The sequence below is a fragment of the Gambusia affinis genome, linkage group LG20 (assembly GCF_019740435.1).
Source record: "Gambusia affinis linkage group LG20, SWU_Gaff_1.0, whole genome shotgun sequence".
Lineage (NCBI taxonomy): Eukaryota > Metazoa > Chordata > Actinopteri > Cyprinodontiformes > Poeciliidae > Gambusia > Gambusia affinis.
Window position 1 is genome coordinate 18,588,465 of NC_057887.1, and position 22,145 is coordinate 18,610,609.

Here is a 22,145-nt window from a genome sequence, read left to right on the forward strand (position 1 = left end):
GCCGAGGTAGATGTGGGAGGGCAGGTTTCAATTGCACCAAGGGCTGGGAGGTGATTGGGCCAGGCAGTCCTGCGGAGGCGAGTGAAGAGGAGACACGGGAAAACAAGTGGGAGAGTTAGAAACAATATGCTCAGCAGGTGGAGTCTCCCACAGCGCCTTGTTATGGAATGCAGGATTTTGGAGAGAGAAAACAAGCCGCACTGAAGAGGAGCTCATCGGCTCTGGGTTGGCTGATTTTTGAGTAAGCAGAGCCATGAAGAGCCCAGCTGTTTATGGGAACCCGGTCATGTTTGGCCCGGGGGATTGGAACCGAGCAGCCGGCGTCCCATTGAAGAGAGGGAAGAGTGTGGAGGAGCTGGGGGACGCCGACTGGGCCAGAGAAAGGGAGCGGATGGCCCATTTGCAACACTTGCAGCAGCTACATCAGTTGCAGCTTCAGCAGCAACAGGTTGCTTATCCTGCATATGGAGTCCTTCCTCCTGGGCCGCCACAGGGTCCAGTTTTAGTTGCAAGTCCGGTTCCACCTGGACATATGCCAGTACCTGGTGGGATGATGGTTCCAGTTGGTGTGCCTACACTGCCTCCAGGACATGTTCAAGCTCCATGGCCGGCCCAAGTTGGACAAGCCGATGTCTTCCACCAGCAGGCGCCTCGGGGTCACGATGTTTACTACCACCCTCGGTCAGAAGATGGTCACCTGGACTTGAGGATTTCTGAATGGAAGGGGAAGCATTGTTTTTACCAAGGCCCGGAGGATGAGTACAACCTCCAGAACAACTTTCCTCAAGAAAGGGACAGTAATGACATGAGGACTCATGAAGTTTATGGACAAATGGAGGACAGGGGTGGAAGGGATGATTGGGATAGAGAAAATGAATATTACTCTGAACGGTACGACCACAGGAGGCAGAGAGACTCTGAAGAGTACAATTACAGGGACAGAAACAGGGATAGGGATCATTATGACAGGAAATACAAAGACCAGTATGAAGAAAGGGGAGAAAAGTATTATGACACAAGGAAACACCGTAGAGAAGATGATAGGTACAACAATCAATATGAAGACCACCATGATCGTAAAGACAAATACGCCCACAGAGACAATCAGTGGGATAGAGATTATTGTGAAGACCGGCATCGGGATTATTATGACTCCAAGGACAGATATCGCTCCAGAGAAAAAGATCATTACCGGCACAGAGAGGAGGACCGTTACTACGAAGAACAAAAATCTAGGAATGGTCGCTCTGACCGCTATGCAGAGGATCGATACGAAAGACGGGATCATGACTACAAACACCGAGATGAATACGACCGGAGAGGAGAGGAAATGCAAAGAAGTAAACGAAGGGCCCAGTATGACTCTGAAGTTGAAGAGCGCTGGGAATACAGGGAGAGGGATCGCAACTACAGATCCAGGGATTCAGGAGATGAACGTTACAGCAAACGAAGGGAATACAAAACAAGAGAGGACAATGACTACTACGACCAGAAATATGAGGACCAGTATGAATCCAGAGAAGAGGAGCATCCCCACCATCGGGCCAGAGACGGATTCAGAAATCTGCGTTCAGTATCTGTGGAGCCTGATTATGAGGAATATCCTGTGAAAGATCGCTGGACACACTGCGAAAAATGGGTTGAGCAGCAAAATGAGAAGCTTGCACGTGGAGAAATACAATCTTTTGAGGATCCCATCATGTACTGTCACAGCGACGAGCAGGAAAGGGGATACGAATCGAGCACTGGCAACAGCGGCTCAAAAAGGAGTCAGAAGCCTGTATATGTGGGGTCACTGGACAGGAACAGCTTCTACAGGAAGACGGCCCCAAGCTCGATGCGAAAGTCACCGTTCGCCACCACCAGGAGACAAAAGCAAGGTAAACACAAGGATGTTGTCATGTGAGAGAAGGTGATCCACATCCGTTATTTGCACAACATGTTTGGCACTTATGTGGATGAGGTCATTTGTCTAACTTAAGTCTAATGCCTTTATAAAGCATGTAAAGCAAACCTTAAGATGAAAATTTAGAGGGGAAATTCTGAGACAGAAGTCAGATGAAGATTCCCAACGAAGAAAAACAGAACAGGTGAGGTTTGACAGTCCTTGCAGTCACTCTCTTGTCATTGGTGACCTCCAGATGTGCTCCTCTAATCAATGCCGGGGGGCTTCAGAGTGCTGACTAGCCACGCTCACCATAGAGGCACTCAGAAAAGGTGTGTGTGTGTGGGTGTGTGTGTGTGTGTGTGTGCGAGAGAAAGAGTATCGTCTATCTCAGTAGAAAGTGAGTTGTCAGGTATTTTTGCAAGAACCTACAGAACAGGTTTGGTGGGTTCTCAGCTTTTGTTTTCTCTGTCATCCTCTGCATCTGTGGTTTTCCTTCTTACTGTTGTTCTCTGAATAACTCAGGCTGCGTGCGCTCGTAACTAGTATGTTCGGTTTTTGCATGACTGAATGGTCACTCTTTTATTTTATTACCTTTAGCTTTCAGAAAGACTCCCTGAAAATCAACTCTACACAGCAAGGAATTGCAAATTGTGTCCATTTTACACACATGTGGTGCTAAATTTGGCTCTTTTAACCCAAACTTACTGGAAATTGCTTGTCATTAGGCTGTAACTCAGAGTCCAAAGACTGTGACACATAAAGCTGTCAGCTGTCACAAACGTCTGCTGCCCTTGATATTCCTGTCCCAGACAGTTGGGACTGTGAGCTTCCTTCAAGCATTTTGACTTTGGTTTATTTAAACACTTCATTCTGTTGAAGACTTTTTCTTCTTGTGAAAACCAAACATCATATTTGGTGTCTTTCCAGTGTGGTCAGCAAGTCCTCAACAGCCATCCTGTACTATTCAAGTTTTAAGTAAATGTATTAAAAATGCAAAAAGAAGCACCTTTAAGCTACTACTTTGTTGGTATTTTAATTCAGCTTTTAGTCTTCAGTTCACACCTGCCACCAATTATATACAATCTGATGCTCCAAAAGCTCAACTGCAACACTGAAAGAGCTCCAACAAGGACTTAATATGTCCAAGATGTGAAAATAGTTTCCTTTTTTCTCCATATACCTGGGTTATACGCTAGGATTGAAAGACACAAGCATTTTTCTTCCAAAGAAAACATCTAGGTTTGTCTAAAATGTCCTTGAACTTGGTGAGAGAAGATGCTGTGGTTTGATAAAACCAAAAATAATCTGCCAATGGAACTAGCACTTTTTCATCAATACTGAGGAATTAGTGACTTAAAACAAACTCCTGTGTCTTGCAGAAAAGTTATTTAAAAGCTAGTTTTGTCTCATTTCAAGTGTACTAGAATATGTGCACTAGAAACTGGACCAGAAATACTTGATATGATTTTGTGTTTTTGGAGTGTGGGGGTGGAAGCATTTTGTCGTGAGCTTTTTTTAAGATGAAAAATATTTTTTCTCCGTGAATTCAGGTAAAGATATAAACATGCTCAAATATAGGACGGTCAGTTTTGACCGAAGAGTTTCAAAGTGTGTGCTAGAAAGATGAGGAAGAAGATGGATTTTATGTTGGCGCATCACACTGAGTTTAAGCGTACGTGACACTTTTCTACAGCTCAGTTAAAATAGAAAAACAATGTTTGACATTCAAGTTTGGGATTAAATTCTTTTTTGGTAATGACAAACTACACAAATTGGACTTACGCCAAACAGAATAAGACTGAAATGTTGGAAAACATTCCTGTTTTTCATGGATTTGGGTAAAGAAATCGCAACCAAACCATCGCAGGAAAGCTTGGCAGTGTGGGATTGTTTCATGATGACTTGGACAAAGACAAAGGAGCACTTCCTTGGATCATATTGTTGTGTCTGAGATGAAGCAGGTGGCGCCCCATGACCCCCTCCCCCAGTTACCTAGAAGCCCTCTCAAACTACACACACACACACACACACACACTTTTTAGGAGTCTAAGTACTAATCTGTAGCGTCAGCATGGTGAGTGGATGGTGGGGGTTTGTCTGGTGCCTGGCGGTGTCCAGCACTGACCTGACTCCCTCTCTGCCGCATGAGCCCGAAACTCTGTGTGTGTATATGTGAATGGGTGTGTGTGTGTGTGTGTGTGTGCGCACTAGTTAGGCCTTGGGAGGCTTAATTTGAGAGCTGACGGCATCTTTCAGATCACACAGAGGCGTGCTTGCGTATGTGCGCGCTTGCCTGTGCAGCGTCTTGTCATCCGTTAATCTTGTTAAACTGTTGCAGCTCAGTCAGGGGTTTGCTCTTAAATTGTAGAGCAAATAACAGCAGACCATCCTGTTGCAGGACTTGTTAGGCTTAAAGTGACATTGAAGTGATGTTAGAGGCTTTTTATCTTTTACCCTGTATGTTTTCCCTGTTGAATCTTGCACTCTTGTCCTGATCAGTTTAGTCTAATTAATGTTACAAATTTGAATACATGTGGTGCTTTGGCAGGTTTTAGAAACAAATCTACACAAATGCTTAAAAAATGTGCTAACATTTTCCATAAAGGTCAATGCAATGTTTTACAATTGCACAAGTGAACTGTTCCTCTCCAAACATGACAGTTTATAATTTTCCTCCTGTTAGTTATGTGGTTCGTACATTATGTCTCCTCCATTCATTTTAAAATAATTAACTTGTTTGAGGCACCTTTGTGTGATTAATGTGTCGTCATCCGTCCGTGATCCAGGAGCTAGTGCCGTGTTGTCCGCTGTAATCCCTGGTTAGTTGCTGCCATTGGTGTTGGTGAGCTAAGACAGGAAATCTTAGGATAAAATCTCAAATCATCTGACAACGTTGCTTTAAAGATGCCTAATCTCACTGACGACTGGCAGAAAGTTATTTACATTACTTCCGTATGGATGAGTCACACATGATTTCATTTATTCTCTTCCATCTCAATTGTGAGCTTTATTGCAAGTCTTTTAAATTATAATAATAATGCATATTTAGATTTTTGGGGTTTTATCAGAAGAGACAAGATTTAAATATTTTTAGAAAAGTGAAGTGTTCTGTCTTCGTTTTAGTCACTGATTGTAAAGCAACCATAAAATATTTTAGGACACAGTGAAAGATTTTATAAAAGCTCATAAAGCCTGAAGGGATGCACCTGTCTCTACCTGTCCAGTAACCAGGAACTGATCAACTCTGACATGTCTAGTCGGCTCCAGCTGTTCTTACACAGCTTGTACTGCAGATATTTTTCCCACAAGTCAAATCTGAAACTGGGAGCATTTCGGTAAACTTGCACCAGTTCAGAACTTCTGGAGTAAATTAGCAAAGTCAAAGTTTTGTGATTGATTTCCAACCTCCCATTTTTGGAAAACTTATGTGTGCTAATAGAGTATTAGCTGATTTCTGTTTCTCTTTAAGAACAATAATTAATGGCAATCTGGATATTTTTTCTACTCTTCTTATTAAAGTCAGCAGTTACACTAAATATTTCCATTTTACACCTGAAATAAACTAAAAAAGTAGCGTCAAAACTGCAAAAGTACAAAATGGTGACAAAAAACTCCACTAAAAATCTGGTTATTTGTTGTAGAGAATAATGACTAGTGCAATCTGCTCATGTATGGAGAGAGCTGGGATAAGAAAAAGAATGGAAATTTGTAAAAACCTTAAATGACTTGTGCTCTGATGCATAAAAACTATGAAACTGTCTCCACTGTGTTGTACTAGGTTGCACTCCTGAGTCACTTGTGGGGCCTAAAAGATTAAAAATCCTCCTTCTTGTGTTTATTTCCAAGACATTGCAGCTTTCTTGGTATTAGGAGGCCCAACTTTAAGCTCCCTCTGTAAATATTCAAAACTGATGGTCTCTTGAAGTAATTGCATATTGTTCATCGTCAAATAATGCAAAGCTGGAAGTTTCAAAGAAGTAAGCGATCCCGGCCTTTAAACGCTGCTTGGTTCAAGTGTTGCAGCATTTGAATAATTCAGGGTGGTAATTAAATCGCAGCGTCCTCCACTTGAGAAAATCTCATCTTAAACACCCCATGGGTCACGTAAAAGCCCTGCTTTTATAGAGTTTGGCTTCAACACTTTGGTTATAGTGCCTTGCAAAATTAAATTTCAGTTGGAGGAAACTGAATAAAAAGAGACCGAATATAAATGCATTCCACACTTTTAGGATTTTTATTTGCAAGAAACTACAAACTCTCCTCGTATTTCACAAAAAAAATCTTGGAAGTTTGTTGGAGCTGGACAAGATTTTGAAAAGAACTGGGTTTTGTTGGAGGAAGCTGAGTAAAATGAGGCTGAATATAAATGCATGCCACACTTTTAAGATTTTTAATCGCAAAAAAAACAAAACCCTAAAAACTACAACTTATCCTCACATTTATCAGCTTAGTGCTGCTTTGTGTTGTTTTTTTTTCATAAAAACTTGACAGTTGTAGATTCACTGGATTGAAAAGAAAACTGGATTTTAGTTAGTAAAAAACTTTGAAAACTATCGATTTTTCCCACAATTCACAATTTAGTGGTGATTTGTGTTTTTTACTCACAAAAACCTGATAAGACTCAAGAAGGATACAACGTGTTTGCATCCTGAGGCCCGGGGTAAACGTTAGAAACTGGTTCCTGGGAAGTTTCGCATAGGAGCAAGAATGTGACCCTTTGACATCTGACCCTAAAAGAGATAAACAGGACAGTTTGCCACTAAATAAACTCCCCTGCCTCCTAAAACGGTCAGCGATTCAGTCTGGACAATAGCAAGAGGATTTATTTAAGTAGATTCTCTTTGTTTTACTGAGATGATTGAAAAACTAGATGAAATTTATTGTTCCAATCGTCTACAGGGAAATGACACAAACATCTACTTCCAAAAACACATTCATAAATCCTGCTCTGATTTATTTATTTCTTTATTGCACCTGTCAGTCTTGTGAATTATTTGGAGCGCATCGTGCATTGGCTGCATGCCGCGGCTTGCAGGTTCTCATGCAAACCAGTTTGGAGGTGTCGGCAGCATGTTTGGGCTTATTTTCCAACCGGCTTCTGGTCTCAGCCGAGTTTCTCAGCGGGATCTTTTGGGAAAAGCCACTCCCAGCTTCCCCCCCGCCGCCCCAAACCTCATACGAGGAGGGCCCCAGCTTTTCCCGCCTGTTGCCGTGGAAACGGTGTGCACACTGCGGCGAACTTTGGAGCAGAACACACAGGCGCTTATTGTCTCGTGACCTTAGAGAGTCGCATGCGGGCCAAACGTTTGACTCTGTATCAGGTTGACTGCAGAGAAGCAGGAAACTTTAGCATTAGTGTTAGCATTACACAACAGAAATGAGTTCACTTGGATCGGTTTGGCTTTAAGAGTGATAAAAATATTTGTTTAGGTGTATTTTTAGCAGGAAAACTTGGGGGAGAGGGGAATAAGTTTAATAACTTGTTCCTAATTGTGATGGAGTTCAGTCTGCCGGGTGACGGCAGCTTGTGAAACACGAAACGACTCGATCCGAGGACTGGACTGGACTGGACTGCGTCAGACTCCACCAAATCTTTCTCATTAAGGTCCAGAAAACTTCCTGTGATGCCTGATCATGGTTGGAACAACCATGAACTTTAAATCCGATCACAGAACAGGTGACGGTGTTGAAAAGTCACTTTTCTCTCTCGCTCTGAGAAACAACAGCGAAGGTCGTTCAATATCAGATATTTCTATATTTACCTTCACCAAAAATGATTTAACATTCACCTGAAGTCCCTGGGAGCATTATAAGTTCCTGCTGATAACCAGAGTTTAGTTTCTGATAAACCCTTGATGACTGGAGCTGATCCTTCAGGTGTGGCCATCAGGTGAGTCACGCTGCGTGTCAGAGGAGCTGGTGTGGTTTTTTATTTCGGTCCTGCGTCACTTTATGGGTCTATGAGATACTCTGCCCTTCCTTCTGTGACTCTTCTAGAAAACACTTTGCTTTTGTAAGCTGAGAAGTGGAAATGTTTGATTGGAGAATCATAGCAACCAGTCAAAGGAACCAGACAGGCTGGAGGTTTTCTGACTGAAAGATTTGATGTAAAACTGAGCTGCTTCCGGTTTTACTCGTCAAACATGGTGAAATAACTTGGATGTGCTGTTTTTGTCTGACCTTTGAACTCTGTGCTGGTTGAAAATGGTGGAAAACATTGGTTGAGTGTGTGATCAAATGATTAAGACTCACAGGGTTTGACAGACTTTTAAGGTGATTTATTAGAAATTCAAGATCTGCAGTTTATTTTCTGGCTTTTACAGTGACCCACTTATTATCAGACTCAAAAATGCCAAAATTAAAATTACCCCATCAGATTTTTTTCCTGCTTTTTTGTTTTTTCTACATTACTGGAAAATTAGGCAATATTTAAAAGTCTAACATGTTTTACTGTCAGGTTTTCATCCGTGTAATCTGGCTGGAGTCTAAAATATAATTTATGTTGATTAGTTTAATGTCCATTTCTACTGTTTTTCTCTTTGCATAGACATTTTAATTTTCTTTCCTAATTACATTTCTCTCCTCAACATTTTTTTTTACTTTTATTTTTTCAAAATAAAAGAGTAAAAAATTAAATATTTCAGTTAGATTAGTTAGATATTTGTGACACATGATGATTTAAGACCTACGGAGGGCTAAAAGTGCCACAATTATATGCATTTTGAAATAATAAATTAAGTAATCTGCTAAGTAACTCTTAAAATAGGAAGTAGATTGCATTTAATTTATGAAAAGCATGTGTAACTTGATTGTTTTTATCTTCTAGTGTAAATTTTATTAATCAACTTTATCAGTTCATTAAACTCTCTCTAATATAATATCTCTGATATTTCATCGTTAAATTTACAAATCATATTTATAGAATTTTTGACTTTTTAAATTTTTAAGCAATTCTTATTTTATGTATCTATTGTAAATACCTTAACATATGTACCGATTTGTTTATTTTTTTTATATTGGTGCTTTATACACATCCAGATCTGCCCTGTCTTTGTTTTTCTTACATGTAAAGCCAAAAAAAAAGAAAAAATGCATCTATGACAAACTTCCTTTTTGTGGCGATAAAGAAGCTCATAAGCTGCAGACCATTGCTTCAGTTTCATGTTGTATCAAGTACAGTTTGTTCTGCATCTGTTGCCGTTTTGAGTGTTTACTGTTCAGGATTCAGCCAACGATAACCGGGAAATCACATGGAGCACGGTTACAAAATGTCAACCGATTGCTCATTATACAGACTGGATCACTGAAACTGTCAAAAAATTAATTTACCAATTTATTTTTACTGCTAAAAGAAACAAAAATTTATTAGAAAGTACAGAATTTACCACAGAAATTTGTTACAATCGAGTATAAACACAGTTCATGGCTGCTGTTGAATCAGTACACTGTGTGTGGGTTTATATTTACTGAGATAAAACAAAGAGATTCTGGTAAACTGGGTCAGAGCGAGCCTTCCCAGGTTGGTTCTGATGGAAACTGTTGCATATTTAGAAGATTGTGAATCGGAGCGTGTAATTCGTTCTACATCAAACGTGGGAATGAGGCGATTGATTGCAATTAGATACCGAGTCCATTGTTTTTCCATTCCTCCCGCATTGTGTTGCAAGGTGACTTCTAAAAAGAAAAACAGAAAAGAAAAAGAAACCCAATTAGTGAACCAGTTTCTGACCGGCGGAGGAAATGCACGAGTGCTGGCCGATCGGGTTGAAGCGATGAGAAAATCTCATTTGAGTTGAGCTTCTGCCAAGTCACGGGAACAGGGAGAGGATCAGAAACCTCCTGCATTGTTTTGGTGATAATTTGTGCCTTTGTGTGTTAAAACGTCCAACAATTAGTTGAAAAAGGTTGAATTTTTGCCACCTATGACCTGCCAAGTCCTGGATACTTAAAGGGGAAGCGACGCTGTTGTTGGGGATGATGAAACGAGGGTAAGCAGAGTTAACGTCGTTAGTCTCTGACAGCATCTGTTCGAAGGAGACGAATGACGTCACCTGCAGCCGTGGCAACAAATAACTGCACATGCTCAGTCTGCACCCACCGGGACGTCCCGTGCCCAGAACCCGGGTCCTGTCTGGGTCAGGTCTCTGCTCCATTTAATGTCTCTACACTGAGGTTTGCTCACTTCAAACACAGATCTCTCAGTGCACAAATTTAAACGTTTTTGTGCAACTTTGAAGTAGAGATTACAGATTACAGATTACAGATTGGATATAAACTGCAACATGATGACGCAGGTTACTAATCTCTTGGGTTTTTATATATTGCCTTTGTTTAATAAAGATCTTTACCTAAATCTTCATTAAAAACTTGCAAATTGGACATTAAAAGGTCAAATAAAATTGGATAAAACAGTAACTTTTGCGGCAAACATACAATCTATAGAATAACTGAAGCATTTTTACTCGTAATCAATTCGTTTTAATCATAAACTATTGACATCTAAGTGGTTAAAGGAGTGTTTGTCTCAAACTCTATTCACATTGTTTAATCATGAGTGCTTTGATTATTTAAAAGTATTAGTTATTTAGTTTGGAACAACAAGTATTTAAACGTCTGGTAGAAAATAGAGGGAACAATTTCTGCCAAATTAGAATAAACAGAAGTTAAGACATATCAAAATCTACATTTTCTATTGAATAAACAGCAAATTCTAGATAAAAAAAATCAATTGCAGTTACAACAAATAATAAAATAGCTATAAATTAGTTATTTGGCCCAAAACAGGTGAATGAAGTTTTAGTGCAAAATACAGAATTTCAAAATAAGAGCACGCTTGAAGTGTTAACCTAAATACTGTTAAAATGTTAAAATACTAGAAAGTGTGCATTTCCTGCAAAAATGCAAGTGTGAATGCTGACTACTTTTGTCGAAAATGCCAAAACATTCAAAGTCGACTGCTGAAGACTTGCAAGAAATAGGCAGAAGCACCAGAACAAATTATAATCCTGTAAAGTGCCTAAATGGGATTATTGTAACAGAAAAACTGTAGAAGAGGAGTAAAAGCTTTTGAACAATGCAAAAATTCCACCCAAACTGTATTAAAAGTAATATTATAGTAAATATTATAAAAAGTATGAAGGTTATGAATACCAGGAGATGCAGCCGGCATTAGGAGAGCAAACTGAGTAGAATAAAAGTTAAATGGTGAAAATAGCACAAAGTGTGCAGGAGAAGAAGCACAGCGTAAAAAGAGCAGCTAGAATAATAAAAAGAATAAAGACAGACAGGAACTCTAGAGTGTGAATGCCTACAGCATAAATATCAGGATTATTATTTTTTTGGTGATTACATCATGTTTTTTACAATATTTCCACTTTTTTCCTCTACTGATACCGATACCAATATTTGAGGTTTAGAATCCGCCGATATCAATCTGATACAGAAAAACAGGTTTAAAAAATAAACTGCAACAAAAAGTGGTTCAGAAGGTGCAATTAGTTGTTCTAAATATAATGTAAAATAAATAATAAGGCATAGAATTAGACTGAGTAGATCTATCCTTACAGATTGGGCACATCGTCACGGATACCAGAGTATTTTTAAATACTGATACAGATATTGATTTTGGATCGGTGTGTCTCTGGTTTCTGGAAGTTTCTTCCTTCAAGGATTTTAGCAGGAAGGTTCTTCATGGAGAACTGTGGTTCCATCAGGACTTTAATTTATGACTTTCCTCTTCAAACCACTCAAACTTTGAGAACTCGTTGCTTCTTCTTCAAATGTGAGATTGGCAACAAATTTCTTTGGTACGTTGTGGTTTCTGCTGCAGTGATTCAGAGTTTTGGATTTTTTCTGAATGTCTTTCTTTGCACAGTTTCTTTTTTATGGCTTTTCTTTTATCTTTCTTCATTTTCTTATCTTTTGTTTTTACATTTTACTCCCACCAGAATCAGTTCTAATGTTGGGAAAGCAACTCCCTGATCCAGATCTGACCTCGTCCAGATGGATTGGACACAGTTATCAGTATGCATGAGCGGCACATGCTTACTGAAAAACTTTAAAGTTTGCTCTGCTCCTGAGAGCCGCATGTCTGCGGTCGCTGTCACAGTCCATTGTGCCGCTCACAAAGAGCCCGAGTCCACTTCGGTTTTGTCTCTATTCATGAAAGGCAGCGATGCGTGATCCAGGCCTTCCCCTCAGTCATGGGCCTCCCCACAGATGAGCGCCGCCGCCGCCGCCGGCCAGCTATCTGGACGGGGCGAGGAGTTTGGGGCGGAACGGCTGGGCGGGTACGGGGTCGTTTGGCTACAAACGGGTGGATACGTGGGCTGGGAAACTATTTCTGCTTTTGTTTCTGCGACAAGCTGATTGTTTTGTTCCGTTTTAATCTCAGATATCAGCCAAGAGGTTTAAAGAGGTTTAATCTTGACTTTCCAGAGATGACGCTGCTGTCGTCGCAGCCCAAACCCGTGGACTCCGGCCCGGCCTCCGACGAAGCCCCCGCTGCCGGCACGGACCCCGAGGATCCTGGGCAGAGGATGCTGGAGAAGAGGTCAAAGGTCATCGAAGAGCTGCTGCAGACCGAGGAGGACTACGTCAACGACCTGCAAATGTGCATCGACGAGATCATCGTGCCGCTGCAGGAGAGGAAGGTAAAAATTCAACAGCATGGGAAATTTAAAAACTATAATAACGTTACGTATGATGGAGTATTTGGACTCTGCTAAGAAAAATTAAAAATACAAAAAATTTCATTGAGAATAGTCATAAAATACTATTAGGATAATGTCCATAAATAAAGAGAATAAAGATATAAAATTATGAGAAAAAGTCATAAAATCATGAAAGTAAAATTATAAATTTATGAGAATAAAATTATGAGAATAAAGTCATTAAATTACAAGAATAAAGTCATTAAGTTATGAGAATAAAATCATTAAGTTATGAGAATAAAATCATTAATTTATGAGAATGGTCATAATGCTTCAAGTATAAAGTTGATGAGTCTAAAAAATACAAGAAGAAAATCTAAATAATTTGAGGATAAAGTCATATTACGGGAATAGAAATTGTACCAGAATAAAGTTGTGTTATTTTGACTTTTTTCTCGTAATTTTATTATTTTTAATTTCTTATTGTGGCCCTAATGCTCAATCATAGTTGCATGACCATTTTCTAAAAGTTTAATCTCTCTAGTATTTAGATTTTTACTGTAGATATAATGTGCATGTTCTGTTATATTCAGTAATGATATAAACTGTCCAGTAAATCACCTTACTTGCTTTATTCTCACCAGGTGGAAGTGGACTTTGAGGGACTCTTCGGGAACATCAGCTCTGTGATTGACCTTTCTCAACGGCTTTTAGTCAGACTACAAGAATCAGAATCCGTAGGTAAGGGCTACTAAAGTTTGTCTTTTCTAAATTCTGATTACAACTCAACACATTTCCTGCTTTTAACCGGCTACATGAGATTTAGGAGCCATTTGAAAAGTGTTTTTGATGCCCATTTAAACCAATTTTTACACTTTTTTTTTTTTTCTTTTCGTTTAAACGAATCACATTTCATGACATTTTTGCATCCTGTCCTGTCCTGTCCTGTCAGGAGTCGTGTTTCTAGATTTCAAAGCTGAGCTGGAGGAAGTGTACAAGCTGTACTGCCAAAACCACGACGATGCCATCTCTCTGCTGGAGAGCTACGAGAAAAAGGAAAACATCCAGGGTCACGTGTTGGAGTGCCTGGAGAGGCTGAGGTGCGTGATGGAGTGGACACAGCGTCTTAAACTGTTGCATGGAAATTATGAAAAAACTTTCACTTCATTCGTACTGAAGAAACAAGCAGAAGTGGCCTCCCACATAAACGCCTGGTTTAGTGGCTGCTATGGGTTTTATAGTCTTGATCCAATTTGATTAAAATCATCGGCACCAGGAACCATCCACCTTCCTAAACCCCCTTTGAGCATTTCGCACTGCTAATTTCTACAAGAAAAGCTTATTTCCATTTGCAAGTCTTATAAAAGTGGTTTTTACAATGAAAGAGAGACTGTATTGGCTGCTGCAGCAACTGATATGCAAACCCTTATCGGCAGAAAGGTGTCGCAGACGACACGTCTTTACAAGCCGGCTTTGTGCTAGCTGAAAGATTCCAACGGTTTCTGAAAGGGGAGACGTTGCGCTTTCCAGCCAATATCGTGTTATTACGATAACTTCACTCCTGGTGTTGCAGGGAGCATGTTTTTCTTGCCTTTACTCTGACAAAACACTCTTTTAATAGACGCTAAATTGCGAAAAGAGATGTTGAGTAAGCTGTCTTAAAAACAAATGGTAAAGCTTTCCATGTTTTAGGTAACATGATAGTAGCTTCATGAAGTGTTTAGTTACCCACATTGGCGCTGCATATTGCAAATATTTTGCAGAAACTCAAAATGAAACATTATATTTTTCATGTTGGTGTTCATTCAAACTAACTTTTTAAACTTTTCCTTTCTTTGAAATGTGTGTTTTTTCAAATATGTGGAGGTAAAGTTCCTTCATTGTTTTAGCTAAACAGCGAATCTTAATGTCTTTTTCAATGAGCATTCGTGGTCTAAATATGGATTACTCAGTGCAGTAAAACCTCATATTTCTATCTGCTCACTAATAAAAAGGTACTACTTTTAATTTGAGGATAACATTTTCCACATCTAACATTTGTCAGCTGTAAAACCAGAAGCAAGCACAAAAGATGAGTAGTTGGCCAGTTTATTCATGTAAACCTACTTGGGTTTAATAGCTGTGTGATGCTAACAAGGAATACCCTGAAAGTGTCAAACTCTACCCGGAGACCGCATTATAAAACACCTTACTGCTCTGGTTATGTTGATTTTATTAATGCTGAACCACTCTAAGCTCAGAAACAGATCTCATAGATGAGGAAAAACCATTTAAAGGATTAAAGTATAATATTTTTCTACTTTTTCTGCTCCCAAGTCCACTTAGAAAACCCAAAGGTTCTGAAAGTTTATCATAGCAGAAGAGCAGTCCAGTTCCGGTTGACATTTGGTTCATTTGAAGACGTCAGCGTGCTCGGACTCGGAGTGGTTAGTTTTTCTGGTGTCAGTCTTTTGGAGCAGCCCAGGAATGCGCCTGGCCTCGTTCCTCCCGTCCGGTTTCACCGTCTGTGACTCAGCTTCTTCAGCAGACTTCTGGTTTTCAGTGATTTATTGTCGCGTTTGGAGACAAACTCTCGATCTGCGAACAGGAAGCTGCTGGAACAAAGAGGCTACGGCTCCGTAAACAAAAGGAAAATGACTGTTGTTCCTATCGAGCTCAGTTGACGCTTTTACAATCATTTTGTAACTTCTAGTTATCTGCTTCATACGAACAATATTTTTTAATGTTTCTATAAGATTTGAAAAGGTCATGTTACCCACACCCAATGTTTTTACTGCTTCTTTGAGCTTCTGTCCAACTTTAAATGACAAATCTGTAACTCCTAATCTCTCAGGTTTAATCTTAATCTCTTGTTTGAGAAACGCTTTTGTCACATTTGCCAACATAAAGACTTGTGAGAATCCAAGCATCATACTTACACTTTGAACACAGTTTTTTATGTTATCTTTCTACTTCTTTCCTTTCTACAGGGCGATATACCGCAAGCAGTAAGTCTACTTAATGAATGTCGGCATGATTTTCAGTCTGGGAGCCATCCTGACTGCATGTCTGCTGCTCACTAACCCTCCTTTAAAAATGGCCTCTGTGTTTGTGCTCAAAGTGAAAATGAACCTTTAAAAACAGCTGTGCTGAATGGAGACTTGCTTCTTTGTGTCTGCATGTGTTTCCTGCGGTTCTGTTGGCATTTAATGCGTCCCAGCTCCTCTTCTCCTGTTTTAAACGGGCAGCATGAGATTGATTCTGGGAAACAATGCCACCTACAGGACTACAAAAGGAACTGTATGTCAGTTATGATGAGATATTTAGAAATTTGTTAAACAAAAAACAAATTATGCTTATTTAATTTCTACGATGTCGTATTAGGCCCATTGCACATAGGAAAAAAAAAATCTGCCAAAAAATTCAGATATTTTGTAGGAAAGGCAAGAAAAATCTTGGGATCGAAAATTTCAAGTCAAAAAAAAAATCAGAAATTTTCTAGAAAATGCAGGAATATTTATTGGCTCCAAAAATCTAAATTTTTGTTAGAAAAATCTCAGAAATGTTGAGATTAATCTCAGAAATGTTGTGGACTGGAAGTTCCAAGTTTGAAAATTAAAATTTCTTTGACTCAGATTCAGAAATTTCCAAGTTCTGAGATTAAACTCAAATTTTTTTTTCTAGCAAATTTCAGCTTTTCAAACTCAGAAATGTCCAAGTTTTTTTCTATACCGTTACTGAAATTAATATCAAAATTTCAAACTTTTTTTCTAGCAAATTTTGACTTTTCAAACTCAGAAATGTTCTAGAAAAAAGCCACTTGGAAAAGTGTGAGAGGAATCGCAACATTTGAGCTTTCGACAGAAATTTAATCCTCTTTTTCCTTTCTATCTGCAGGGGCCCTAATGCGCCGTCATAAACTTCTTTAGCTTTTTAAGTAAAAGCTTGGTCCTGTAGGTTTCATTAAAGCAAATCAGTTTCTTCTGCTTTCCCTCAAAGCCTCTCAATCAGAGCTTTGGTCATCATCAGAAACATGCTTGTGATGAAGCGCTTATCATTGGATGGTCCAGATGATAGCTCCATATATTCCTCCATCACTGATCTCATGATGACTCTGTGTGATTCTTGTGAAAACTTTTTACAGTTTTACATGTTTTATTTGCTTCGTAAATAATAAATGTTTTCTGGCTCTTTTGCAGGGGTAAAACTAATTACATCAACCTGGGCTCGTTCTTGATCAAGCCGGTGCAGCGGGTGATGCGTTACCCGCTGCTGCTGTCGGAGCTGCAGGGCGCCACGCCGGAGAACCACCCGGACCGGCACCAGCTGACCCAGGCTGTGCAGGCCATCAAGCAGATCAACGTCAACATCAACGAGTACAAGCGCAGGAAGGATCTGGGTAAACATAATTAACTTCATTTCATTGGGTTCATATTCATTTTGTAAAGTAGAAAGAATGTAGTCAGACTTTTGTTCTAGAAAAATATTTTGTAGATCCAAAACATTAAAAAAGGCCTTGCATGTTTCCACAGTTAGAGGAAAAAAAACATTCCCTAATTTTTGGGGTTGATTTTTGTCAGCAGCAGCTTTTAAAATGTTTTATGTATTTAATTAAATTTAATGAATAGATGCACCAAAGTTTGCTTTTTTGAATAAAAGTTGCTATTAAATTTACTATGAAATTATTCTAACAGAAAAAAGTGTATTAATACTTTGTATTGTCTGAAAATCTTATTCAAAAAATCAATTCAGTTTTCAGTTCAGTTTATTTATATAGCGCCAAATCACAACAAATGTCATCTCAAGATACTTTATTTTAAAAAAAGTTACTATCTAGGGCCGCAAAAAAACATTCCAAGTGCCACATTAGGCACTCGGACCACTTTTTAGACACACCTGATCTAAACCATTTAGTTGTTGCTTTGTCTGCATGTTTAGCTCCATCCACCTTTCCATTTAACTCTAACCAGCTTCCCAATTCCACAGAAGAAGAGCATCCCACAGCATAATTCTGCCACTGCCATGTTTTACCATTCAGTTAGTGTGTTCAAAAAAGAAAGGAAGGCTTTGTATCGTCTTCCTTTGACATAACGAATTAATTTTAATTGATCTGGGACAAATAATCCAAATAAAACAGATTAAAGTTTGTCTCTGTAGCATGAGAGATTATGACTGATTTTGTAAGACACCAGAGATAATTCAAATTAAAAAATACTTTATTGATCCCAAAGGGAATTTAAATAACTTCATCTGATTTGGTTCTATGACCTTCCGCTCTGAAGTTCTCCCTCTGGTGTCCACAGTGGTGAAGTACAGGAAAGGAGACGAGGAATCCTTCATAGACAAGATCGCCAAGCTGAGCGTTCACTCCATCATTAAAAAGTCGAACCGCGTCAGCAGCCACATCAAGCACCTCACAGGAATCTCTCTTCAGGTTCGTTTCTGGTTCTGCTCTGACTCAAGTGTTCCTAAAGCCTAAATAACATTTATTTTTATTTCTCTAGGTTAAAAATGAAGAGTTTGATGATGCAGAGAAGAAGTTCAGGCTGCAGGAGAGGCTCATCAAGTCTTTCATCAGAGACGTTTCCATGTACCTGCAGCACATCAGGGTACGAGGAAAACCCCCATGAGTCTGTTTATGTTTACGTTTTACCGTGAGTGTGACGTCTGGATCAATTTCCGTGCAGGAATCGGCGTCTGTGAATGTCCTGGCTGCCATCAGTTTCATTGACATCTACACCACCGAGCGCAGCGTTCTGGATCCGGAGCGTTTCCAGAGAGCTCACCGCTGCATCAGCGACAAGCAGTTCACTCAGTTTGTGAGTAACGACCTTCTAGCCTCACCAAGGCTGCGTAAAACAACGGAAGCCTGAAGTGACCCGAATCCAATTTTTTACAATGATTCTCTTTGTGAAATCTTTTGTTCAAAATATAAGCGACCTGAATGTGATCTCCAGTGTGAACTGCAAACGACCTGAAAGTGTCCCAAATGCGCAGTAGAGGGCGCCATAACGTCACCCAAAGAGAGCGGGCTCAGTGTTGGTTATCTAAATCTGAAGGCCAAAGTGTAGTTTGGAAAGAAAGTTAGAAGTTATGGAGTACGAGGTGGGATAATGAAATAAGTGGAAGACACTTACCGTATTTTCCGGACTATAAGGCACACATAAAAGCCTTTAATTTTATCCCAAAAAAAACTGTGCGCCTTGTAATCCAGTTCGGAAAATGCGGTATACAAGATACAAAATACAATTGATGTTCTAAGATTTAGAGGAATAAACAGGATGGAGAAGATAACTATAAATAGAATAAGAACTGGTAATGGCTTTTTGAAAGGGACTCTTTTTAAGGTGGGGAAACTTCTTACTGGTTTGTGTAATTGGTGTAATACTAAAGAAACGATGCAACCTGTTTTTATCAGCTGTAGGAAATATGTGAATCAAAGATTACTGACTATAGAAATAGGTTTTAATAGGGAATTGAAATTTGAGAATGTGGTTGCTCAGTTAAATAGTAATAAAGGAAAGGGAATGATATTTATTTCTTTAATAAATATCAATAAATAAGATAAATAATAAAATCCAAGAGATGGCAGAAATGCAAAACTAATGGATGCAAGTTGCCGTTAAAATCTAAGGAAGAAGAAGTTTTGCCAATTGCCATAAATAAGAAAAGGTGCATAGTTTATCTATTGCAGGAAGAGGATATGAGGCAATTTTTGATTTTTATAAAACATTTTTTTATGTCATGAGGTCCACACTCCTTACCGGTTGGTGGCGGTAATGCTAACGTAACGTATTTTGCCAACCGCCAAAAACAATAACAAAAAAACTTAGTGCTCAGTGTTTGCGGAAGTAAACATGGATGCTAACGGTTAGTGATGTTACGTGATGTGCCGAGGCTTTGAGGCGTGTGTCGAGTAATGGAGGGGGCGTTTCCGTAAAGCGCGTATCGAGGCTTGCTTCATTTAGGGGAGGAGCCGAAAACGATGACGTCCGAAGCCTCGCTGCCCGGCTGTACCACGTGACTGCTTCGGGAAGTGGCTCAGATTTTGGCGCGGGGTTTAGAAACCACAGGCTCCATTCAAAATGTGGGTTGTTGTAGGCGAGTTGCGGTCAGTTGAGAGAGTGGATAGAGTTTTGATAGTTTGGATTGTGGTTATTTAGTTTGAGACAGGTAGGGAGAATATATATATATATATATATATATATATATATATATATATATATATATATATATATATATATATATATATATATATATATATATATATATATATATATATATATATATATATATATATATATATATATATATATATATATATATATATATATATATATATATATAGAAATAAACACTACAACTTCCCCCACCCAATAGGGCAGTTTCACTAGGAAGTCATAGGAAAGCACGGGCCACCGCATGTCGTCCACAACTCTTCGTCCTCTGAGAGAGATAGAGAGAGACACAGAAAGAGGGAGAGAAAAAAGACACAGGCAAAGAGAGAGAGAAAGATATATAGATCTAGAGATAGAAACAGAAAAATAAAAAATAGATATTTACAGAGAGAAAGAGATAGATACATACAGACAGAAAAAGAGAGAGAAAAAACAGAGACAAAGAGAGAGAGAGAGAGAGAAAAATATATATATACAGAGAGAGAGGGAGACACAGAGAAAGGAAAAAAGAGAAAATCCTATCTTGTCCCACAGCTATCCTATTTTTAATTTTAATTTTAATTCTAATATTAAGGATACGTGAGTTTTCACCACTTGATTTAACTTGAGTTACCTTGAACTCCACTACCATCATCACACACATCATAAGCAGATTTGCTCTGGAATAAGCAAGGTATTGATCTAAATGAATTTTTTCCCCCTTTATTTATTTTTCTGGGATTAATATTTAATGTTTTTAGACTTTATTATTTATTAGTTATAATTGGGTTATTTATTTAATTTGAGCTTTTTACTAATAATCTCACTATTATAAATAGGATTGGTTAGTTAGTTTTAAAGTTCTTAATTTTTATATTAGGATTTTTAAGATAGCTGTGGGACAGGATAGGATTTTTTTGTATATATATTTCTCTCTATCTCTATCTATCTCTTTCTCTCTCTCTTTGTCTCTTTTTTTCTTCACCTTTTGTGAAGTCATTCCCAAGAGCCATAATAGACAAAAATTCAAAGCATCACACGTGTTAAGATACAGCTGGTTGTGATTATACACCTGGCCAGTAGGTGGTTTCGTGTGCACATGAAGCCTCAAGAAATGAACCCTTTCTCGAACCAGTTGGCTCAAGTGGTTCAATGCCTCATGAGGCTTCATCTCACCATCACTACTAACGGTGGAGCATAGCTTACGGTGCTAAAGTTGTTATCTGACCGGAGCCAGCACTTTTAACAACTTAATGCCTTACTGTTTTATGTGCTTGTCTTTAGTCTTAGCCCCTTGTCTTTGTTTTTGTTTAATTTTTCTACCTATGTTGCAATGTTCTTGTACCTCATCGAGTCTTTGTATACAGTTTGTTCAATAAAAAAACAAAAAAACCAAAAAAAACTTCAACAACTTAATCCTGGTTATAGTCCGCCATGGTTGTTTTTCTTCCCGTTTGCGCGCATCAGGACGCAGAATAGTGACGTTTGTCGAGTATCAATGACGTTCTAGTCGGATGAATACTGCCTGTGTATGTCCAGACTCTGGTTACGTTTTAAAATATCGGATACGTATCGGATATCCAAGTAGCCTTGGTCGCATTAAGGCAACAAATAAAGAATAAAAAATATGGCTTTGTGTCACTTCAGGCTGCAGTGTGAACGTAGCCTTCGAGTCAAACTCGTGTTGTTGTTTTTTTGTGACCATATCCATTTTCTCTCCTGAGCAGAAGGAGCGCACCGAGGCGCTGGTCATCAAGCCTCTCTCCCAGCTCCTCGTCATGTTCGCCGGGCCGCACAAACTCATCCAGAAACGCTTCGACAAGCTGCTGGACTACGACAACTGCAAGGAGCGCGCGGATCGGCTGAAGGACCGCCGCGTGCGCGACGAGCTGCAGGTGGCACGAAACAACTACGAGGCGCTGAACGCGCAGCTTCTGGACGAGCTGCGGAAGTTCAACGTGGTGGCGGAGGAGCTCTTCAAAGACTGCGTGGGCGCCTTCGCGCAGGCGCAGAAGGACTTCATGAAGCTGACGCTGGGAGAGCTGAAGCCGCTGTTGCAGGTCTGGCACTGGTTCTTACTGGTTAGGCTGATCAGTATTACCAAGTATTTTTGTTAATTCCTTAGTGCAAATATCTTAGTACACTTTAAATAAGACAAAACTAACTTACAAGTAACTTTTCAGCTTGTTTTAAGTCAGTAATTCCTTAATATTGATGAAAAAGTTCCAGTTCCACTGGCAGATTATTTCAGTTATGGGAAAATTTCTTGTTAGAAGGATGGACACTTTAAAATAGTGTGTCCAAAGGGGAATAGGGGCCATTTGTGGCCCTTTAAATTATTTTGTTCGGCCTCTGACCTCAAGTCAAGAATGGTAAACATTTGGCCAACAGAATGGAAAACAATTGGTGAGCAAAAATAATTTTTTCTTCTTATAAAATAACAGTTACATTTTTATGTTCTGGAAGTTT

The 22,145-nt window shown here is 39.2% G+C and overlaps 1 protein-coding gene across 4 annotated transcripts in view; it reads left to right on the forward strand.

Moving 5' to 3' along the window:
- Positions 1 to 22,145, forward strand: part of LOC122822894 (dynamin binding protein) — a 57,399-nt gene that overhangs the window by 31,001 nt on the left and 4,253 nt on the right. For 2 of the 4 annotated variants that reach the window (XM_044101962.1, XM_044101964.1), the window contains 9 exons: positions 12,326 to 12,540; positions 13,185 to 13,281; positions 13,493 to 13,640; positions 15,510 to 15,527; positions 16,719 to 16,918; positions 17,823 to 17,953; positions 18,024 to 18,128; positions 18,207 to 18,338; positions 21,404 to 21,736. In XM_044101962.1, coding sequence (XP_043957897.1) covers positions 12,326 to 12,540; positions 13,185 to 13,281; positions 13,493 to 13,640; positions 15,510 to 15,527; positions 16,719 to 16,918; positions 17,823 to 17,953; positions 18,024 to 18,128; positions 18,207 to 18,338; positions 21,404 to 21,736 — 1,379 coding nt within the window. Of the gene's footprint in view, positions 1 to 67; positions 1,881 to 12,325; positions 12,541 to 13,184; positions 13,282 to 13,492; positions 13,641 to 15,509; positions 15,528 to 16,718; positions 16,919 to 17,822; positions 17,954 to 18,023; positions 18,129 to 18,206; positions 18,339 to 21,403; positions 21,737 to 22,145 lie in introns of those variants that run through there. The other 2 variants (XM_044101965.1, XM_044101963.1) reach the window with 2 other exon arrangements.